This window comes from Pinus tabuliformis, chromosome 2_2, assembly GCF_031772625.1.
Source record: "Pinus tabuliformis cultivar Carrire ecotype Pingquan chromosome 2_2, CPIR1, whole genome shotgun sequence".
NCBI classification, from domain to species: Eukaryota; Viridiplantae; Streptophyta; class Pinopsida; order Pinales; family Pinaceae; genus Pinus; species Pinus tabuliformis.
The window spans coordinates 1,264,676,319-1,264,694,555 of NC_142300.1; the positions used below are offsets into that span (position 1 = coordinate 1,264,676,319).

The 18,237-nt window shown below is 34.8% G+C and overlaps 1 protein-coding gene across 1 annotated transcript; it reads left to right on the forward strand.

The window, feature by feature from the left end:
* Positions 1-420: 420 nt before the first annotated feature.
* On the forward strand, positions 421-1,366 carry LOC149198091 (uncharacterized). Its single transcript, XM_089404064.1, has one exon. The coding sequence runs from the start codon at positions 421-423 to the stop codon at positions 1,042-1,044; it is 624 nt and encodes a 207-aa protein (XP_089260190.1). The 3' UTR covers positions 1,045-1,366.
* Positions 1,367-18,237: the final 16,871 nt, after the last annotated feature.

Below are 18,237 nucleotides of genomic sequence, written 5' to 3' on the forward strand. Positions count from 1 at the left end.
TTTTTTTATTTTCGAATAAACTATATAACTGGATTAGAGTTAAAAGGGGCAAAGCTCGTTTAGGCTCAGGCACTTCGCAATTTCATTGATAGAGACAGCTTGACTAAGAACTCTAAAAAAAGGGTCGGTGTGAAAATGAAATAGGTTGACAGATTCATTGACTTTCATAATCAAGGAGAAAGCTGCTCCTTCTCGCTAACTTAATTTACGATAAATTAAGACTTTCACTCGGTTTGCCTCATGACCAGTCAAGCAGCTTTCCAAGTGGCTTGCCTCCTGACCAGTCAAGCAGCTTCCCAAGTGGCTGTCCTGAAACGGTTTCCACGCGCTGTCCTGAAACTAGCTATATTTATATGCTGCCAACATTAAGGTGGAATGATATAACTCTGGAGAGTTTCATTTTTTGGTGGTACTTCAGAAATGAGTATCCCTTCATATCGTAAACGCCTTACAGCGAGGCGTTTATGGACAGCGGTGATGCTCAAACGAAGAATTGCAGTGAAGAAATTACAGCAAATTGCCGTCGATCTTCACGTGAAGTACTTTGGAGGAGACAAAATCACGAACATAAATTCCATCGGAGCTAATTTCAATGATCACTATGAATTTTCATGCAGCAGCCCGCCTTCATTTAAGTCGTCCAACTCCGGCCATGGCGTTAACTCAGGAAGTGGACGAAATGATTTGTATGGTCATTTTCTTCAGAGAGCACTCCTGCCCTCCTGCACTCGCGTCAATGTAAAAGATGACTTGGATTCTGAATCGGGTAATGATGACATTCCCCATTTCGTTGCTTGCCATGAAGATGATGATCAATGTTCCAGCTATACAGATCCCGAATTTTCGCTTAATTCTGATTCTAATGAATCGTCTTCTGATCCCTTCACTTCTCTTTCAACAACTACATGTTCCAACGGTTGTTTGAGCTCAGAAATTGATAGGCAGGCGGAAGAATTTATAGCCACATTTTACAAGCAGATGCGTCTGCAGCGTCAAGATTCTTACGAAAATTACGAAGAAATGTTGGTCAGAGGATCCAGTTAGTTGAAATCAATCCTAGCTGCTAATTATTGATGTATGTTTGTGTTGTCATTAATGGCAGACTATGGAGGTTACATTGCCAGGTTTTCAGCGGAGACAAATCCGCCAGTTATTTTGTTAGTTGGTAATTTCTAGTATTTTAAGTAGAGTTTAAATTTAGGAACAGGTAGTTAGTTATCCGCTGACTGCAGAAAACCACCGCTGTTCTAGGGTTAAGGTTCGGAGTGCCACTCCCACAGTATAAGCTATTGGTTACTGGAAAGAGAGAAATCGATGTCGTGTAAAGAACAGAGCGGCAAATAGATGTTTCAAGATGAAACGGCGGTCGCAACAGATCGAACCCACCATAATAAAGCTATAGCCGCCATGATCGTTGGTTAAAGAGGGCGCCAGCCTTAAGCGGCTGCAGTGACCTTGAAGTAACGTTGCAATATTCTATTACTCTTTATGTTATTTGGATTAATTTGCTTCCATGGTACATGACTGGTTTGGATTAATTTGATTCCATAGTACATAAGTAGTTAAGTGGTTAATTAGAGGGAAATTCGTTTCTAATATTTTTGAAGTTGTGGTTAATTAGAGGGAAATTCGTTTTTGATATTTTTGAAGTTGTGGTTAATTATTATATATGGATGTGCATGGTTCATCTTTTATTGTAAAAATTATCTCTTTGAATTATTAAGATGACAAGTACATTAAATGCTGAAGATTTATAAGATATTGTAAATCATTTTCAAGTACAATACAATACTCTATGAGGCCATGACTCAAAATCACAAGGATTAGTTTAGAGAAAACAAGAAGAATGAGCATAGAGAAAACAAGATGATGCAATAACATTGATTTTCATTTAAGAGCGTTTGTATTACAACATTGTTTCTAAGATGTTCTAGAAAAGCTTGAAATATTTTGTAAATTATATATAGTGAAAGGAAGAGAAACACCCATCAATAGAGTGTTAAGTTGATGAAGCTACAATTAGGTTTAGAAAAGCTTGAAATATTTTGCAAATTATATATATAGTGAAAAGAAGAAAAACACCCATCAATGAAGTGTTGTAGTTGATGAAGCTATTACTTTGACATAATAAACAGAAGGTTTTGATATAGTAGGAAGAAACATAAGATTTTGACATAATATAACATATAACATATTTTAACAAAAAAAAAATGAAAACAAATATAGAAAACTAATAACTTTTATGAAAATTTTATTAATTTTATATATAAAAAAAATGATGACATTTTAATTATTTTTCCAAAAAAATATTTCCGATAAAATTTGAAGTAAAAATAACCAAAAAAACATTAAAAAATAAATAAATTAAAACATACCATTTAAAAATACATATATCTTTAAAAATAAAAATAAAATTAAAATTAAAAACACAATTAAAAAAAAAACATAAAAGAGTGAAAGTTAAAAATCATAAAAAATTAAAAAATTAAAATTAAAATTAAAAATTAAATAAAATTTTAAAAATATTAAAATTAAATAAAAATAAAAATATAGCCCCTTGGGAGCCATATAATTTTATTTTTTATTTTTTTTTAATTTTTGTTTTTTCTTTCTAAATTGTTTTCTAATGTGTTTTCATTTTAAATCATTTTTATTATTCTTTTAAATAATTATTATTGTTATTATTTATTTCAATCTTATTTTATTGATTTATTAATTTTTATTTTTATTTTTAATTTTAATATTTTTTTTTTCTTTAAATGTTTTTTTAATCTTTTAATTATTGAATTTGGTTTTATTGATTTTTTATGTTAATTTTTTTCTCAAATTGTACTTTTTTGGAAAAAAATTTCCATTTATTTTTTTATTTTTCTTAATTTTTTTTAAATTATTTCTTTTTATGTTTTAATATATTTTTTCATTCATTCCTTTTTCTATTTTTTGTTAATTTGTTTGTGTTTCTTTTGTTTTAATTTTTGTTTTGTTTTGTTTTGTACTTTTATTTTTTAATTATTATTATTATTATTATGATGATGATGATTATTATTATTATATATTTTGAAGGGCCTGTGTCGATCTTCGACTAGCAACCCGACCCCATTATGTGTCAATTTGATAGGTGATTTTAAAATTGTCGTTATAATGGATCAAGTCCTCCCCACAATGTTTCAATTTCATGGTGGATTTTTAAGTTTTCATTGCAATGGGTCGAGTTTGATTATACTGCGGGTCAATTTGATGGTTGATTTTTATCTTTTGTAGTAATTTATCAAGTAATTTTAAGCTAAGATTTTAAAATAGTTATACTTTTAGCGTTTAAAAAAATTACTCTTGTAATAATGACTCTTTCATTTAGATGTTCATTTAAAAGAAAATTAGTCATATAATTTTTCCATAATGCCATGGTTGAGCTCTTTTATAGTCATGATATTTGGTTTTAATTCCATAGTTGAAAATTTGTCAAAATTTTAAGGTTTTTCTGAGTCATGATATTTTATCTTTAATCATATGGTTGAAAATATTTATAGGTATTTTATTTTTAACACCATTCCTAAAAATTGTTGAAATTTTAAGGCTTTTCAAAGAGATGATATTTTATCTTCAACGCCATGCCTAAAGATCATTGGAATTTTAAGTTTTTTCGTAGTCATGATATATCATCTTCAACATGATTGCTAAAAAGTGTTGAAAATTTACCTAAAAGAAAAAAATATATATAGTATTCTAGCATCAACACTTTTCATTTGCAAGGTGTTTTTTACACAAAGAAATTAGTTTTCACTGCCATTTTTAAAAAATGTACAAAATTTACCGAGGAAAAAAAAACAGAGTTGTTCCAACATACACACTTTTCATTTCAAGTTGTTATTTATGTTTTTTGGGGGTTTTTTGGTTACAATTCTCATGTTGAGATTATATTTCTTGTTTGATAGGTTACTTTGTTTAGGGTCAAACCTGTGAACCATGGTTATTTTCCACGCTATGGAATATTTACATTTTAAAAATATATTACCCAACCCATCATACAATGTAAAGCTGCTAGTGGGCTGGTTATAACAATTCTATTCTTGGGTGGAGGTTATGAGTCAACTCCCTGATTTGTTGCGAAGAGATTGGTGTTTCAATCCACCCGACAGATTTTTTTCCAAACACATGATTCCACCCCCATAATGATTTCTAGACTACCATGTGGTAACTCATGATCAACCCACTTAACTAGCCTAATTACAGTCCACGTTTCTAGAAATGTTAGGAGCAAACTAGTGCCAAATCACCACCTCATTAGTGCCATGACTTTCTCATGCCATGTCAATAATGTCACATGTCACTTTCTGCTATTGCAACTTATTAGTCATGTCATCATGCCTTGCAATGTTTCATACTCTTATTGGTTCACTTAACATACCATGTTATCATTTGTACAATCCAATAAACATGCCACATGAACATACATACATTCTAGTCAACATACCATCTCAGCATCGCACTACCATGCGTCGTGACCATAATGCCAGCTATCACTATCTGTATTTCCATTTGTTATGTCCATATTGCCACATGTAATCTCTTGGTCATGCCATGCGTCCCACCTTCATATTTTTTTCTTATTTAGCCAATACTCCAACAAGCCAAAACTTGTTCATATAACTTCTATTTCAATCTATTCAAGTGGCAATAGAAAGCTATAGATGAGCAATTTGACATGAGTACAATTAAATCAAAATTCAGGACCATCAATTTTTCTTGGTTTTAAAGATCCTCATGGATCAGACATCCCCACAAAAGAAATTTTTGTACCACCAAAAGTATACATATATCGTTTGAATTCTCTCTTTGATTTGTACACTAACAAAATCATAAAAACACTCTGTTCACATAATTGATGTTATAACACGTCATCACTTGTACAGTTTTCCCTTCCAGGGGTTCTATACATCACATGTAAGGTTTACAACAATGGAATCAAACAACTTTGAGAATGTGTTACCCATTTATTACCAAACCTAGCTAATGGATTCTCCTTTTTGGTTTGCTCTTCTTAGATTATTGGCATTTCAACTCTTTCATTTACTACATCTTTCTTTGTTAGTGCGTGTACAACTTTCTTGTCCTCCTCTTCAAAATATGTTAATGGTTAATTCAACATAATTAGTAAAATTATTAAAAATATATAAATAATAATTATACATAATATCACTGTTTTGATTTTTTAGGAATTATATAAAATATGTACTTCACTGTGTTACTTGGTTAATCTCTATTTTATGATCCAGCTAAAATTAAAAACATTCTTAAAAATCATACAAAATATACATTAGCAAAAAAATTTATATTCATAATGAAAAAATAGCAAAACTTCATATAAGACGTAGTATAAATAATCAGTAAAAATAAATATCAAATATCATGGGAAGAACACTTAAAAAAGAAATTCGTCATGAAAAAATTACTTGAGAAAAACCTAGCTAGCTAGCTCGGGTGACCAACTACTCAAGGGGAAGCAGTTGAATTGGTTTCCATATTTAAGGCCGGTCCACAGCACGACGAAAGAATGTATTTGTCTCCTCATCCTAGCAGAAAACCCCACATTGTGAAAAAATCCAAATACTTTATGTCAATCCCACTGTTACAACTTCGTCTTTTCACAACAAAACTTTGTCCTACTTTACTACATTCTCTTTCGCGCGAAGGCTTTGGAGCATTCGTGAAATTCATATCTCTGTCGAGGCCCAATGAAGAAAGAACTTTTTAAGACTTGCGGGGGCATGGGAAATTTCCACTTTCGTCGAACCCCAAACCTGCAGAACTTTTCAAATACTTTCTCATGTGCCTCTACACTATGGAAATCATTCACTGGGGTTTCATCGGTGGCTTTGAATGTTTTGACTTGAATTTCGACCTGAAGGCTTCACAGCTTTAAGAAAGTTTCAACATTCTTTAGCGCGTAAGATCTTGGGAAATTTTCAAGCGTCCTCATGCCCATAGCCCGAAGGTCTTTGACAATTCGCAAGACTCCTCTTGCCCATCCAAAGTGCCAAAACATTCGGTGACTTAACAAAGTTTCACATACCCTTTGTCACGCCCCTACACCTGCGGTGATCTTCCAACCGCTTGTAGCGAGGTGTGGCACCACCAAGCGCTTTCTTTTTAATAATACTAACACCCGTGGACTACGCCTACTTCAACATGAACATACTTAGCTTATGTTTTGCAACCAAGTAAAAGCATTATCCTTTATACTTTAGTGAAGACCATTCTCAATCATTAACCATATACAATTAACCGAGAACATCAACAATAAGCAAGTACAAAGGGAGGGGCAACTCCCAGAAAGTCTGCCCAACAATATATTATAACAGCGTCTTCAATATTACAACACAAGTAATGCTTGGCAAGTTCCAAGCCAATACTTAGAATAATTTTACAATCGAGGCATAGAACAACCTTTTACAATTATGTGCACCCTTGCACAAAGTGAACGCTCACCCGAGCCACCTATTTCACCCTGTCAAGTCCTGCACACATTATCTGCATAGCCAACCTTCACATCTCAACCCGGGTCAAAACTCCATTTCCACACAAGGGAAGAACTACACATAAATCATGTGTATTCCCTTTTACCCCTGCGCAGCTGTTTTACCCTTATGCGTAGATATCAAGTGCGAAGTTGTATGATCGAATGAGGAGCAGCCTCCCCATATATATACGCTTCCCATCATGGCACATAACCTTGGGCCGACATGTTAAATAATACCATGAAGCTCTCCACATAATATTTTATGATGTCGGCTTGGGGGTATGCTTTATGTTCAACGCATCAACGTATAAACCTTCGTGCATCCCTTGTAACATATGCGTACAAGCGTGAAAGACACTTAGTCATTTTTTGTGCATTTCTTAACGTCGCAAACCGTCGTTCAGCGCGCCCGCCCGTGTTCGTGCCCGGCGCCGTCGCACCATCACCCGGAGGCCTTACACCCTTGGTCCTAAGGAATTGGGTTTAGTAATATCCATGCTGCCACTCAGCATTCAATGCCATAGTTCTTGGTCTTTCTCCTCAACATATTTTAGTTTGTTTTGTGTTGTGAGTTTTGAGTGTAGATTTAATTCTTGATTTTAGAAATTTTGAATTAAAAGTGTCTAAATTGTCAAAATTCCCTTAATTTAGCATCGACCACACCAAAACTTTTTTAAATACAAAATTTAAAACAAATAACATTCACATCACGAAATACTTTAATAATACACCTATAACTATTTATTCTAAGCATAATAAATTACCCACTCAGACATTCAATACTGCTATGCATATTATATCATCTATCAAATTATAAACCAAATAGAATCTTACAATTTATATACTACATAGCAGTTCCTGCTCTAATTATAATTTAACAATGTTCGAACTTTTCTGTACGTCCGAAGGCTGTTATCTCATTACGCCATGATGCGCCGTCGTCTTAAAGGCTCCGCTACTTTGATCCTTTACACTCTTGGTTAGTTGCAATTAACGGAAAGTTTGATAACAAAGTTTTAAGCATTTGAACGGTGTTGTAAGTTTCTATTTGTTTCCGAACGAAAGATCCGTTTATCATTCAAATAATTACCCATCGCAATCTGACAAGTGGTGGCATGTATCTGCCGCCCTGTTACCTAGTGTTTCTAGGTGGAATACATATATTTTTTAAATTTATTTTAAACAGATAGATAAATTATCCTAAAATTGTTAAGATGTTCAAATTCTACATTTCATACCCATCCAACTTAAAATTTTAATAAAACTTTATCAAATTATAAATAAAATTAAATAGAAAAATCAATTAAAAACAAAATACATTTCATAGTCATCCAACTTAAAATTTTAATAAAACTTTATCAAATTTTAAATAAAATTAAATAGAAAAATCAATTAAAAACAAAAGCATCTATTAATTAAACAGTCTTCTCAAGTAGCCGGTAAGGAATATTACAGTATTCTTTTTGTCATTTGCGTAGCCAATAAGCACCAAACTGTCTCGTCAAGTAGTAGGTAACAAAGATTACAATCCATCGAAAGAAAATAAGGACGCGTGTATTTGGTTTTTCACTTGCAGCCTCATGATACTATTCTTGATGTGATAGTTTAAAAACTAAATTGTATTTTTTTAAAAATTTTAATTTTCCAAAATTTTAATAAGATTGCAAGTAAAATAAAAAACAATAAAAGGAAAAATCAATCATATGATTAGATATTTGCTAAAAAATTATGGGAAAAAATCAATCATATGATTAGATATTTGCTAAAAATTATAAAAGGTTAATCATTCGATTCTTTTATTTGTACGACAAATTTTATACTTGGATTGCAGTGAAAAGTACATAGTCAAGCACTTTCATTGATAGAGACAGGTTGACTAAGAACGCTGTTCCTTCCCGATAAGTTAATTAACGCTCATAGAGTGGCTGTGAAAGACGAAATATTTTTATAATTTAGGTTGAAAGATTCATAGACTTTCACTCGGTTTGCGTGCTTCCCTCTTGGCGCGTCCTTACAGTGATATCCCACGGTTTCCACGCGCATTGTCCTGAAACTAACCATATTTATATGCTGCCAATCACATAGGGAACATTAAGGTGGAATGATATATTTAGTTTTTGTGGTACTACAGAAATGAGTATCCCTTCATATCTTAAAAGCCTTACAGCGAAACGTTTGTGGACAGTGGTGATACTCAGAAGAAGAATTGCAACGAAGAGATTGAAGCAAATTGCAGTCGATCTTCATGTGAAATACTTTGGAAGAGTTGCAATGAAGAGATTGAAGCAAATTGCAGTCGATCTTCACGAGAAATACTTTGGAAGAGTTGCAATGAAGAGATTGAAGCAAATTGCAGTCGATCTTCACGTGAAATACTTGGGTGGAATTACAATGAAGAGATTGAAGCAAATTGCAGTCGGTCTTCACGTCAAATACTTGGGTAGAATTACAATGAAGAGATTGAAGCAAATTGCAGTCGATATTCACGTCAAATACTTGGGAAGAATTACAATGAAGAGATTGAAGCAAATTGCAGTCGATCTTCACGTCAAATACTTTGGAAGAGACGAAATCATGAACATAAATTCCATCGGAGCTAATTTCAATGATCACTATGAATTTTCGTGTAGCAACCCGCCTTCAACTAAGTCGTCCAACTCCGGCCATGGCGTTAACTCAGGAAGTGGACGAAAAAATTTGTATGGTCATTTTCTTACGAGAGCACTCCTGCCCTCTTCCATTTGAGTCAATCTGAAAGATGACTCGGATTCCGAATCGGGTAATGATGACATTCCCCACTTCATTGTTTGCAATGAAGATGATGATCAGTGTTCCAGCTATACGGATCCCGAAATTGACAGGAAGGCAGAAGAATTTATAGCCACATTTTACAAGCAGATGCGTCTGGAACGCCAAAGATTCTTATGTGAAATGCCAAGAAATGTTGGCCAGAGGATCCACTTAGTTAAAACGAAAGCAGTTGTTAATTATTTATGTATTGTTGTACTTGTCATTAATGATGGCAGATTATGGAGGTTACATTGTCAGGTGTTCAACTAAAACAAACTCGCCAGCTATTATGTTAGTTGGCAATTTCTATAGTTTAAATTTACGAACAGTTGAATACTCATTTATGTATGTTTATTATTATCACGAGAAATTTTATAGAAAATTTTGGAGGGTTTATTTAACTTTATATTAGATATTATTTTGGGATTCAATTCCGTTAAGTAAGTTATTCATTTATGACCATTTTCATGAGAGGTAGTTGTAACTCACTAATTTTTTATGATTTTTGAATAGTCCACTTGGCACTCATTGCATTGTTCACACGGGTGAAGAAGTGGGATTGAAACTAGTGAAATCAATCACGTACTTCAATCATCACTTCGAGGGTTTGCACCCGGTAACCAGAACTTTTGGAGAGGTCACCCATCCCACATGGCCTCTTGCTCAAGCGCTCTTATACATGAATTGGCTCAATACACGAACAGAGTATGCCAAGTCAGGTCTGGTTGTTGTAAGATATATCAAGCTGCCAACCAGTTGTCTGTACATTGTGGCATCAACCTCCTTAGTGCCATCGTCACTGCTCAATTTCAGATTCTGCTGCAAAGGTGTCGCTGCTGATCTACACTGATCCATACCAAACTTTTCCAACAGATTTCTGGCATACTTCCCTTGGGTAAGAAAAGTTTGCATAGTATCTCTGTATACTTCTAATCCCAGACAATAGTGAAGGCTTCCGAGATCCTTCATCTCAAAAACTTGTGCCATAAGCCTTTTGATTCCTCTGATTAAATCATCTGCATTTCCTGTTATAATCATGTCATCCACATACAAAGAAATCAAAATAATCTGCCCCTGATTATTGTACTTGGTATACAAATTTGGGTCATTTAAACTTCTATGGAAACCATGCTCTACAAAGAAAGAATCAACCTTTTTGTACCAAGACCTGGGTGCTTGCTTTAAACCATATAAAGCCTTTTTCAATCTGCAAACAAGATGTTCCTGCCCCTGCTTTACAAATCCTTCTGGCTGTACTAAGTAAATTTCCTCTTTTAAATCACCATTTAAAAATGCAGATTTAACATCAAGCTGGTGTAATTCCCAATTACATTTAGTAGCTAAAGCAATAAGCATTCTGATTGTATTTAACTTTGCTACAGGTGCAAAAGTATCATCAAAATCTATACTTTCCTGCTGTGAATATCCTTTTGCAACCAGCCTAGCTTTTAACTTTTCTATACTTCCGTCTGCATTCATTTTTGGTTTAAACAACCACTTGCATCCTATAGGTGTTTTATTCTTAGGCAGCTCAACTAAATCCCAAGTGTAATTTCTAAGAATTGATTCCATTTCTTCATTCATTGCAGCTCTCCACTCCTTAAATTGACTAGCTTCTTTGTAATTAGAGGGTTCTACAATGTTCAAAACCTTTGACATCAAAGCATAGTTTCTCAATTTTAATGGTAATTGAGTCTTCCTACCTGACCTCCTTGGTAGGGGACTTACCTCAAATTTGTTTTCTTCTGCTATAATTGGGCTTGCATTATCACCTTCTTGCTGTTCTTCTTTTTGCTCTTATTTCTGCTCCTGCTCTCTTTCATCCTCGCTGCTTTCCTCCAACAACAATGGAATGTGCCAATCATCACCAACTTCATCTTTCCCTTCCTGTACCTATTCATGAAACACTACATCCCTGCTTGCAAATGTCTTACGAGACTCAGGATTGTATAATTTATATGCTTTAAATTCTGTGCCATAACCAACAAAGATGCATTTAACTGCTTTAGGATCTAATTTCTTCCTATCAGCTTTGGGTATATGGGCAAATGCTTTTGACCCAAATACTCTTAGATGGTTTACTGCTGGTTTAAATCCATATAGAGCTTCAAAAGGGGTTTTGAAGCCAAGATACCTGGTAGGACTTCTGTTCTTCAAATATACAGTAGTATTAATAGCTAGGAATTTAGACTTCTGTGATCCATAATATTGTTAGATAATCTTCGGCAAAATCACATAACCAATCTTTTGTCGACGCGTTTCGAACCAACTTGTCCTGACGATGAACCACACTGGTTGGTTTGAAACGCGTCGACAAAAGATTGGTTATGTGATTTTGCCGAAGATTATCTAACAGTATTAATAGCCTCTGCCCAAAAGCTATTAGACAGACCCTTACCTTGTAACATGCTCCTTGCGCACTCCACCAAGGTTCTGTTTTTGCGCTCTGCAACTCCATTCTGCTGTGGTGTGTGTGGCACTGTATACTGCTGAACAATCCCGTGTGATTTGCAGAATTTCATGAATTCCTTTAGCTTGTATTCTCCCCCTTGATCAGATCGGAGAATTTTTATACTCTTACCAAACTGCTTTTCCACCAAGGTTTTAAATTCTATAAAGCACTGGAAAGTCTGACTTTTCTTGTTCAAAAAATAAACCCATGAATATCTAGTGCAGTCATCAGTAAATAACAGAAAATAATATGCTCCTCCTAGCGACCTTGTCTGCATAAGTCCGCATACATCAGTGTGCACTAGTTCTCAAATCTCTGTTTCCTTCCTCCTATCATGCACAGGAAAATGTTCTCTATGCATTTTTCCTAAGGCACAACCATCACAATTTAACTGAGTATTACGAAAGATAGGGAGTCCCTCGACCATACCTTTCTTTTGCAATAACATGAGGTCCTACAAATTCAAATGACCGAACCTCTGATGCCAGAGTTGTTCGGTTGTCGATGCTCCTGCAACCATGGCTTGCTTTGGTATGCTTTTTGCATCCAGTCTGTATAGGCTTCCAACTCGCATGCCTGTTGCAACTATTTCATTCCTGCAATCCTTTATCACACAATGAGTCTTGAAGAACTCGACTTGCATATCTTGATCAGCCATCATGGATACAGATATCAGATTTTTCTTAATTCCAGGTACATATAAAACATTTGTAAGGTGACTAATTTTTCCATTTGGTAACTTAACTGAAATCACCCCATGACCTTTAATCTCGTATCCATTATCATCTCCTAGATATATTTTTGATCCATTTATACTTTCTTCAAGACTATCAAAAAATTCCTTTTTACCTGTCATGTGAGAGGATGCTCCGGAATCGACATACTAAATGTCATCTTCATTAGATGCTGAAAGGGCATAGTCGACTGTGAACAGTCGAAATTCATGACTGAAGTCTTCTTCTTCAACAAAGTATCCTCCGTGCTTTGCATTTGCCTGCCTCCTCTTTGCATCATCAGCCTGCTTCTTATAACATTCACTCTGTATATGACCCTTCTTTCCACAATAATAACATTTCTTTTCAGAATTATTTGCAAGCATACCTTTATGAGAATGCAGATTCTTATGTGATGTTCCTCCTTTCTGCTTTGGTTGCTGCTGTGACTGCCTTCCTTTGGATGATCGTCGTTTCGCCATCAACGCAAGATCATCACTCTGGGGGTTCAAGTTCTGCCGCCACTCCTCCTCTTGCTGCAAGATCCCAGTGAGATCATCAAATGTGGGCGCTTTCTCCCTTGCCGATACTCCAGTGATGAACGTTTGAAAATCATCACGCATCCCGTTCATTGTGATTGCAACAAGATCTTCATCAGACACCGCCACTCCTATGGCCCCCAATCCATCTTTCACATCTTTAATTCTTGCAACAAATGCAATAGCAGTCTCCCTTTCGTCCATCCTCATTGAAAATAGCTTGCTTTTAAGTGCCAAGACTCTGCTTGTATTCTGGGTCTCATACAGACTTTTGATTTTCGTCCAGATGTCCGCGGACATTTTACAGTCTCTGATGTGCGCAATAACATTGTCTTTCACAGACATCTTCAACAAGACTTTGGCCTTGTTCTCTCGTTTTTCCCAATCTTGCTCCTGTGGCCCTCCGTTCGGCTTCTGCTCATCGCCTGTAACTATGGACCAAGCATTCGCACCCTTGAGCAAGGTCTGGATCTTAAACTTCCAATTTGTGAAGTTAGATCCATTAAGTTTACCAGACTCGTTAAGGTAAGATTCCATCGTATTACTCATTCTAAATCTACCCAACAACAAAAAAAACAATACCTGTCAGATCGATCTGTCACCTCTACCACCGATCTACAGTGTCTGGCAATCCCGCTCCAACGAGCAAATTCGACGTTTCTAATATAGCCGAAGAATTGATCCGATTTGCCTCTCCCGGATAGATCTGCAACTTCGCCGATCTGCACCCCTTGCAAACCGCCAAACGAAGTTGAGGCTTCCCGCAGATCCCCTTGAAGGAAGATTGGCGCGTCCTCAATCAGCGTGCGAAAAATCCCCTTTGTGTTGGCGCTATCCCGAGCGAAAAATCCGCGCCAATTAAAAATCGGTTAGAGTATTTTTGCTGGCGCGATTTCCTCCTTAAATTCCGCGCCAATTGGATGTTCTGGCGCTCTGGCGCGATTAATCCCAACAAATCCGCGCTAATTCCCCCTCCTGGCGCTTCTGTCAGCGCAAAAAGCGCGCCAATATCCTCTCCACTCAGAAAAAAAATATCTGAGTCCGAGCCAGGTGTTCTGCAGTCCACCTGCTCAATTGAGCATAGAGCTCTTGTGTACACGCGGCCACAAAGGCACTTCAAGCCACACATGCAATTCTACCACACAGGTAAGCTAGTTACAAAGGCACTTCAGCCACAAGGTGACAAAAGATCAGGCTCACCCAATCTGAGCTCTGATACCAAGATAAAATGTTAACAGAATTGAAAAGAAAGAGATGTAGCTCTCAGGTGTGGCCTGCTCCTGGAGACTACACTCACCGAAACAGAGAGATCACTCTCGTCCACTCTATTCATCATCAATGAAAGATTACATCATTAAATACAATACTAGGAATTAGGAAGTTGCACCCAAACCCCTAAACTTTAGGAACTAATCCTAAACTAGGGAGAACGTTACAACAATGTAACCTATTTTCTCCATTAATACAAAATAATATTAATTATTTTTAACTTATATTAGCCTTTATCATATGTTATTCTCTGAGAGTTGCGGCTTTAGTGTATATTACGTTGATTTTACAGTTTGATTTCTAGGGTTATTTTATATTGTGGAAAGCTTTTTATTTCAATTTAAGGTGGATGAGGATTTGTTAATTTTTTCTTTTTTTTTTTTTTAATTTAGGACTTAATTTTTTTCTCAAAGTAACAAGCTCAGCGTATGTTTAGTCTTTTATCAACCGTTATAGTTTCTTACGTTGTATTGCCTTTTAATAAATTTAAAAAATTAGATTCTTGCTCAGTGGCTCTCCACCCACCAATTTTCTAGGGATTTGAGATTATTCCAATTCTAATAAATTCCTTCATGATAAATTACTCTTTATTATTTATAACATTCATCGATATAAGCAAATTTTATTTAGCAAAATAGATGTGTAAATTTTTTTATCTTAAGTTAAAATTAACCCATAATACATAATTAATCAGATAAATGTGTACACTAATAAAATATTTTTCATATTGCAATAATTTTTTAAATCTTCAACTATATTAATAATATAATTATACTAATAATACAATTATACCAGAAAAACAACCAACATTCTAAAGTGAAAGTGACTTAATGCGCATTAAAATAACAAAACCATTGATGACATAAAAGGTTTTTTCCCATGCCATTATTTGTTTATTAGTCATTCGCTTAACCGTTAGCCGATGCTCAAGAAAAAGCTATCATTAGCTGGAAAGAAAGAAATCGTTGCCATATCAACAACAGAGCGGCAGATCGATGTATCAAGGTGAAACCGCCCCGGCAACAGATCGAACCCGCCAGTCTTAAACCGCTGGGCTAAATTTGGAGTAGCGTTGGAATATTTTATTACTTTATTTGCTATTTGGATCAATTTGGTTCCATGGTACATAGACTGGTTTCGATTAATTCGATTCCATAGTACATGAGTACTTAGAGGAAAAATTGTGTGAATACTTTTAAAGTTAAGGTTAATTATTACATTTAAAAGAAAGAAAAGGGATGATTGAAAAGCTTAAGATAAATCAGTAAGGGATGATTGAAAAGCTAAAGAAAAATTAGTATGGGAGATATTGTTATGGTTTGTAGTAGTATATTCATGTAGTTATAGTTATATTTTTTCTGGATTATATATATATTTCACTATAGTATATTTTTTTTAATGTTATTAAAAAATAAGTATATTATGTATAGAATATTTATGGTGTTTTATAGTTTTGAAGAATTCTCAAATCATGTAATATATGAGATTATAATTTAAAATAAGAAGAAATAATTTGAATAAATAAGAAGATGATGCATTAAAATTGTTTCTTATTCAAGAAGTTTTAAAATACAACATTGTTATCATTTTCAACATTGTTTTTAAGATGGTAACAATAACTAAGTCCAAAAAATCTTGGAATATTCTATAAATGACACATAGTAAAGGGAAGAGAGGTCAAGACACTGTGGAAAGCCCTTTCCAAGTAGAAAAGGATATATAAGAATAAACCTAACAGAATACTAAACACAAGGGACTAATACTAAAAACCCAAGAGATTATAAACCCAAGGGAATAATATTAAACATTAGGAACATGAACCTTCACATTAATAAATCCAATGGATTGATTTTTAAACCCAAGGGAATAATAAATCGAGGGATTAATACTAAAACCCCAATGGATTATGGACGCAAGGGAATAATATTAAACCCAAGCTTGGACATGGTTGACCATGATTGATTTTCATATCGAGACAATCTTTCTCACAATGCGACATTGGACCATGGTTGACCATGGTTGATTTTCATATTGAGACAATCTTTCTCACAATGCGACATTGGACCATGGTTGACCAAGATTGGCCTTGGTTGGCCATGAATGATTTTATAAACATGGTTGACAATGGTTGACCATGATTGATACTAGGGAATAGTAAACCTAAGGGTTTCATACTAAAAACCCAAGAGATTATAAACGCAAGGGAATAATATTAAATCCAAGGTAAATAAACCCTAAGATAAATATTATAAACCTTTAAATAAACATAGTTGACCATGGTTGATTTTCATATTGAAACTCTCTTTGTCACAATGTGATGTTGGATAATGCTCGACCATGGTTGAACGCTTAGATTAATAAACCAAAATGATTGATATTATCAACTCAAAGGATCAATACTAAAACCCCAAGGGATTATGAAGCCAAGTGAATAATATTAAACCCAATGGATTAATATTATAAACCCAAGGTATATTAACCCTAAGATAAATATTATAAACCCTAAAATAAACATGGTTGACCATAGCTAACCAAAACTAAGTTAATTACCAATAAATTTAAATTTTCACTTAATTTGCATCATGACCAGTCATGTAGCTTCCCTCTTGGCTTATCGTTGCAGTGATATCCCACGGTTTCCACGTCAATTGTCCTAAAACTAACCATATTTATATGCTGCCAACCACATAGGGAGCATTAAGGCAGAATGATATAACTTTGCAGAGTTTCAGTGTTTGGTGCTACTACAAAAATGAGTATCCCTTCATATCTTAAATGGCTTACAACGAGGCATTTATGGACAGTGGTGATACTCAAATGATGAATTGCACCGAAGAAATTGCAACAAATTGTCGTCGATCTTCACGTCAAGTACTTTGGAGGAGACAAAATCACGAACATAAATTTCAATGATCACTATGAATTTTCATGCAGCAGCTCGCCTTCAACTAAGTCGTCCAACTCTGGCCATGGCGTTAACTCAGGAAGTGGACGAAAAAATTTTGTATGGTTATTTTCTTCTAAGACCACTCCTGCCCTCCTACACTCATGTTTGTGTTGTCATTAATGGTAGACTATGGAGGTTAAATTGTCAGGTTTTCAGCTAAGACAAATCTGCGAGTTATTTTGTTAGTTGGTAATTTCTAGTATTTTAAGTAGCTTCCCCGATTGCGCTAGGTAGCTATTTGAACGGTACACAAGTCTTTCCTCAGATTGCAATGGGTAGATATTTGAAAGCTACACATATCTTTCATAAAATTTAGGAACAGGTAGTTAGTTATCCGCTGACGGCTGAAAACACCAGCTATTCTAGGGTTAATGTTTGGAGTGCCAACCCCGCTGTGAACTATTAGCCGCTGCTCAAGAATAAGCTATCAGTTGCTGGAAAGAGAGAAATCACTCTCTTATCAAGAACAGAGCGGCACATAGATGTTTCAAGGTGAAACCGCGGCTACAACAGATCGAACCAGCCATAATTTCCAAACTATAACCGCCATAATCGTTGGCAAAAGAGGGCCGCCAGCCTTAAGCTACTGCTGTGACTTTCGAGTAACGTTGCAATATTCTAATACCTTTTATGTTATTTGGATTAGTTTGACATAACTAGTTTGGATTAATTTGATTCCATTGTACATAAGTGAAATTTGTTTTTTTTTTTTCATATTTTTAAAGTTATTGTTAATTATTAGATATGGATTAGCAATGCTATCTTCCATCATCTTTTATTGTAAAAATTATGCTTTTTGAATTATTAAGATTACAAGTACATTAAGTGGGAAAGGTTTATAAGATATTGTAAATAATCCTCAATACAATACAATACTCGCCATGATTCAAAATGAGAAGGATTAGTTAGAGAAAACACAATACTCACCATGACTCATAATAAGAAGAATTAGTTTAGAGAAAAGAAGAAGGATGAAGCAATAGCATTGATTTTCATTCCAGAGTGTTTGT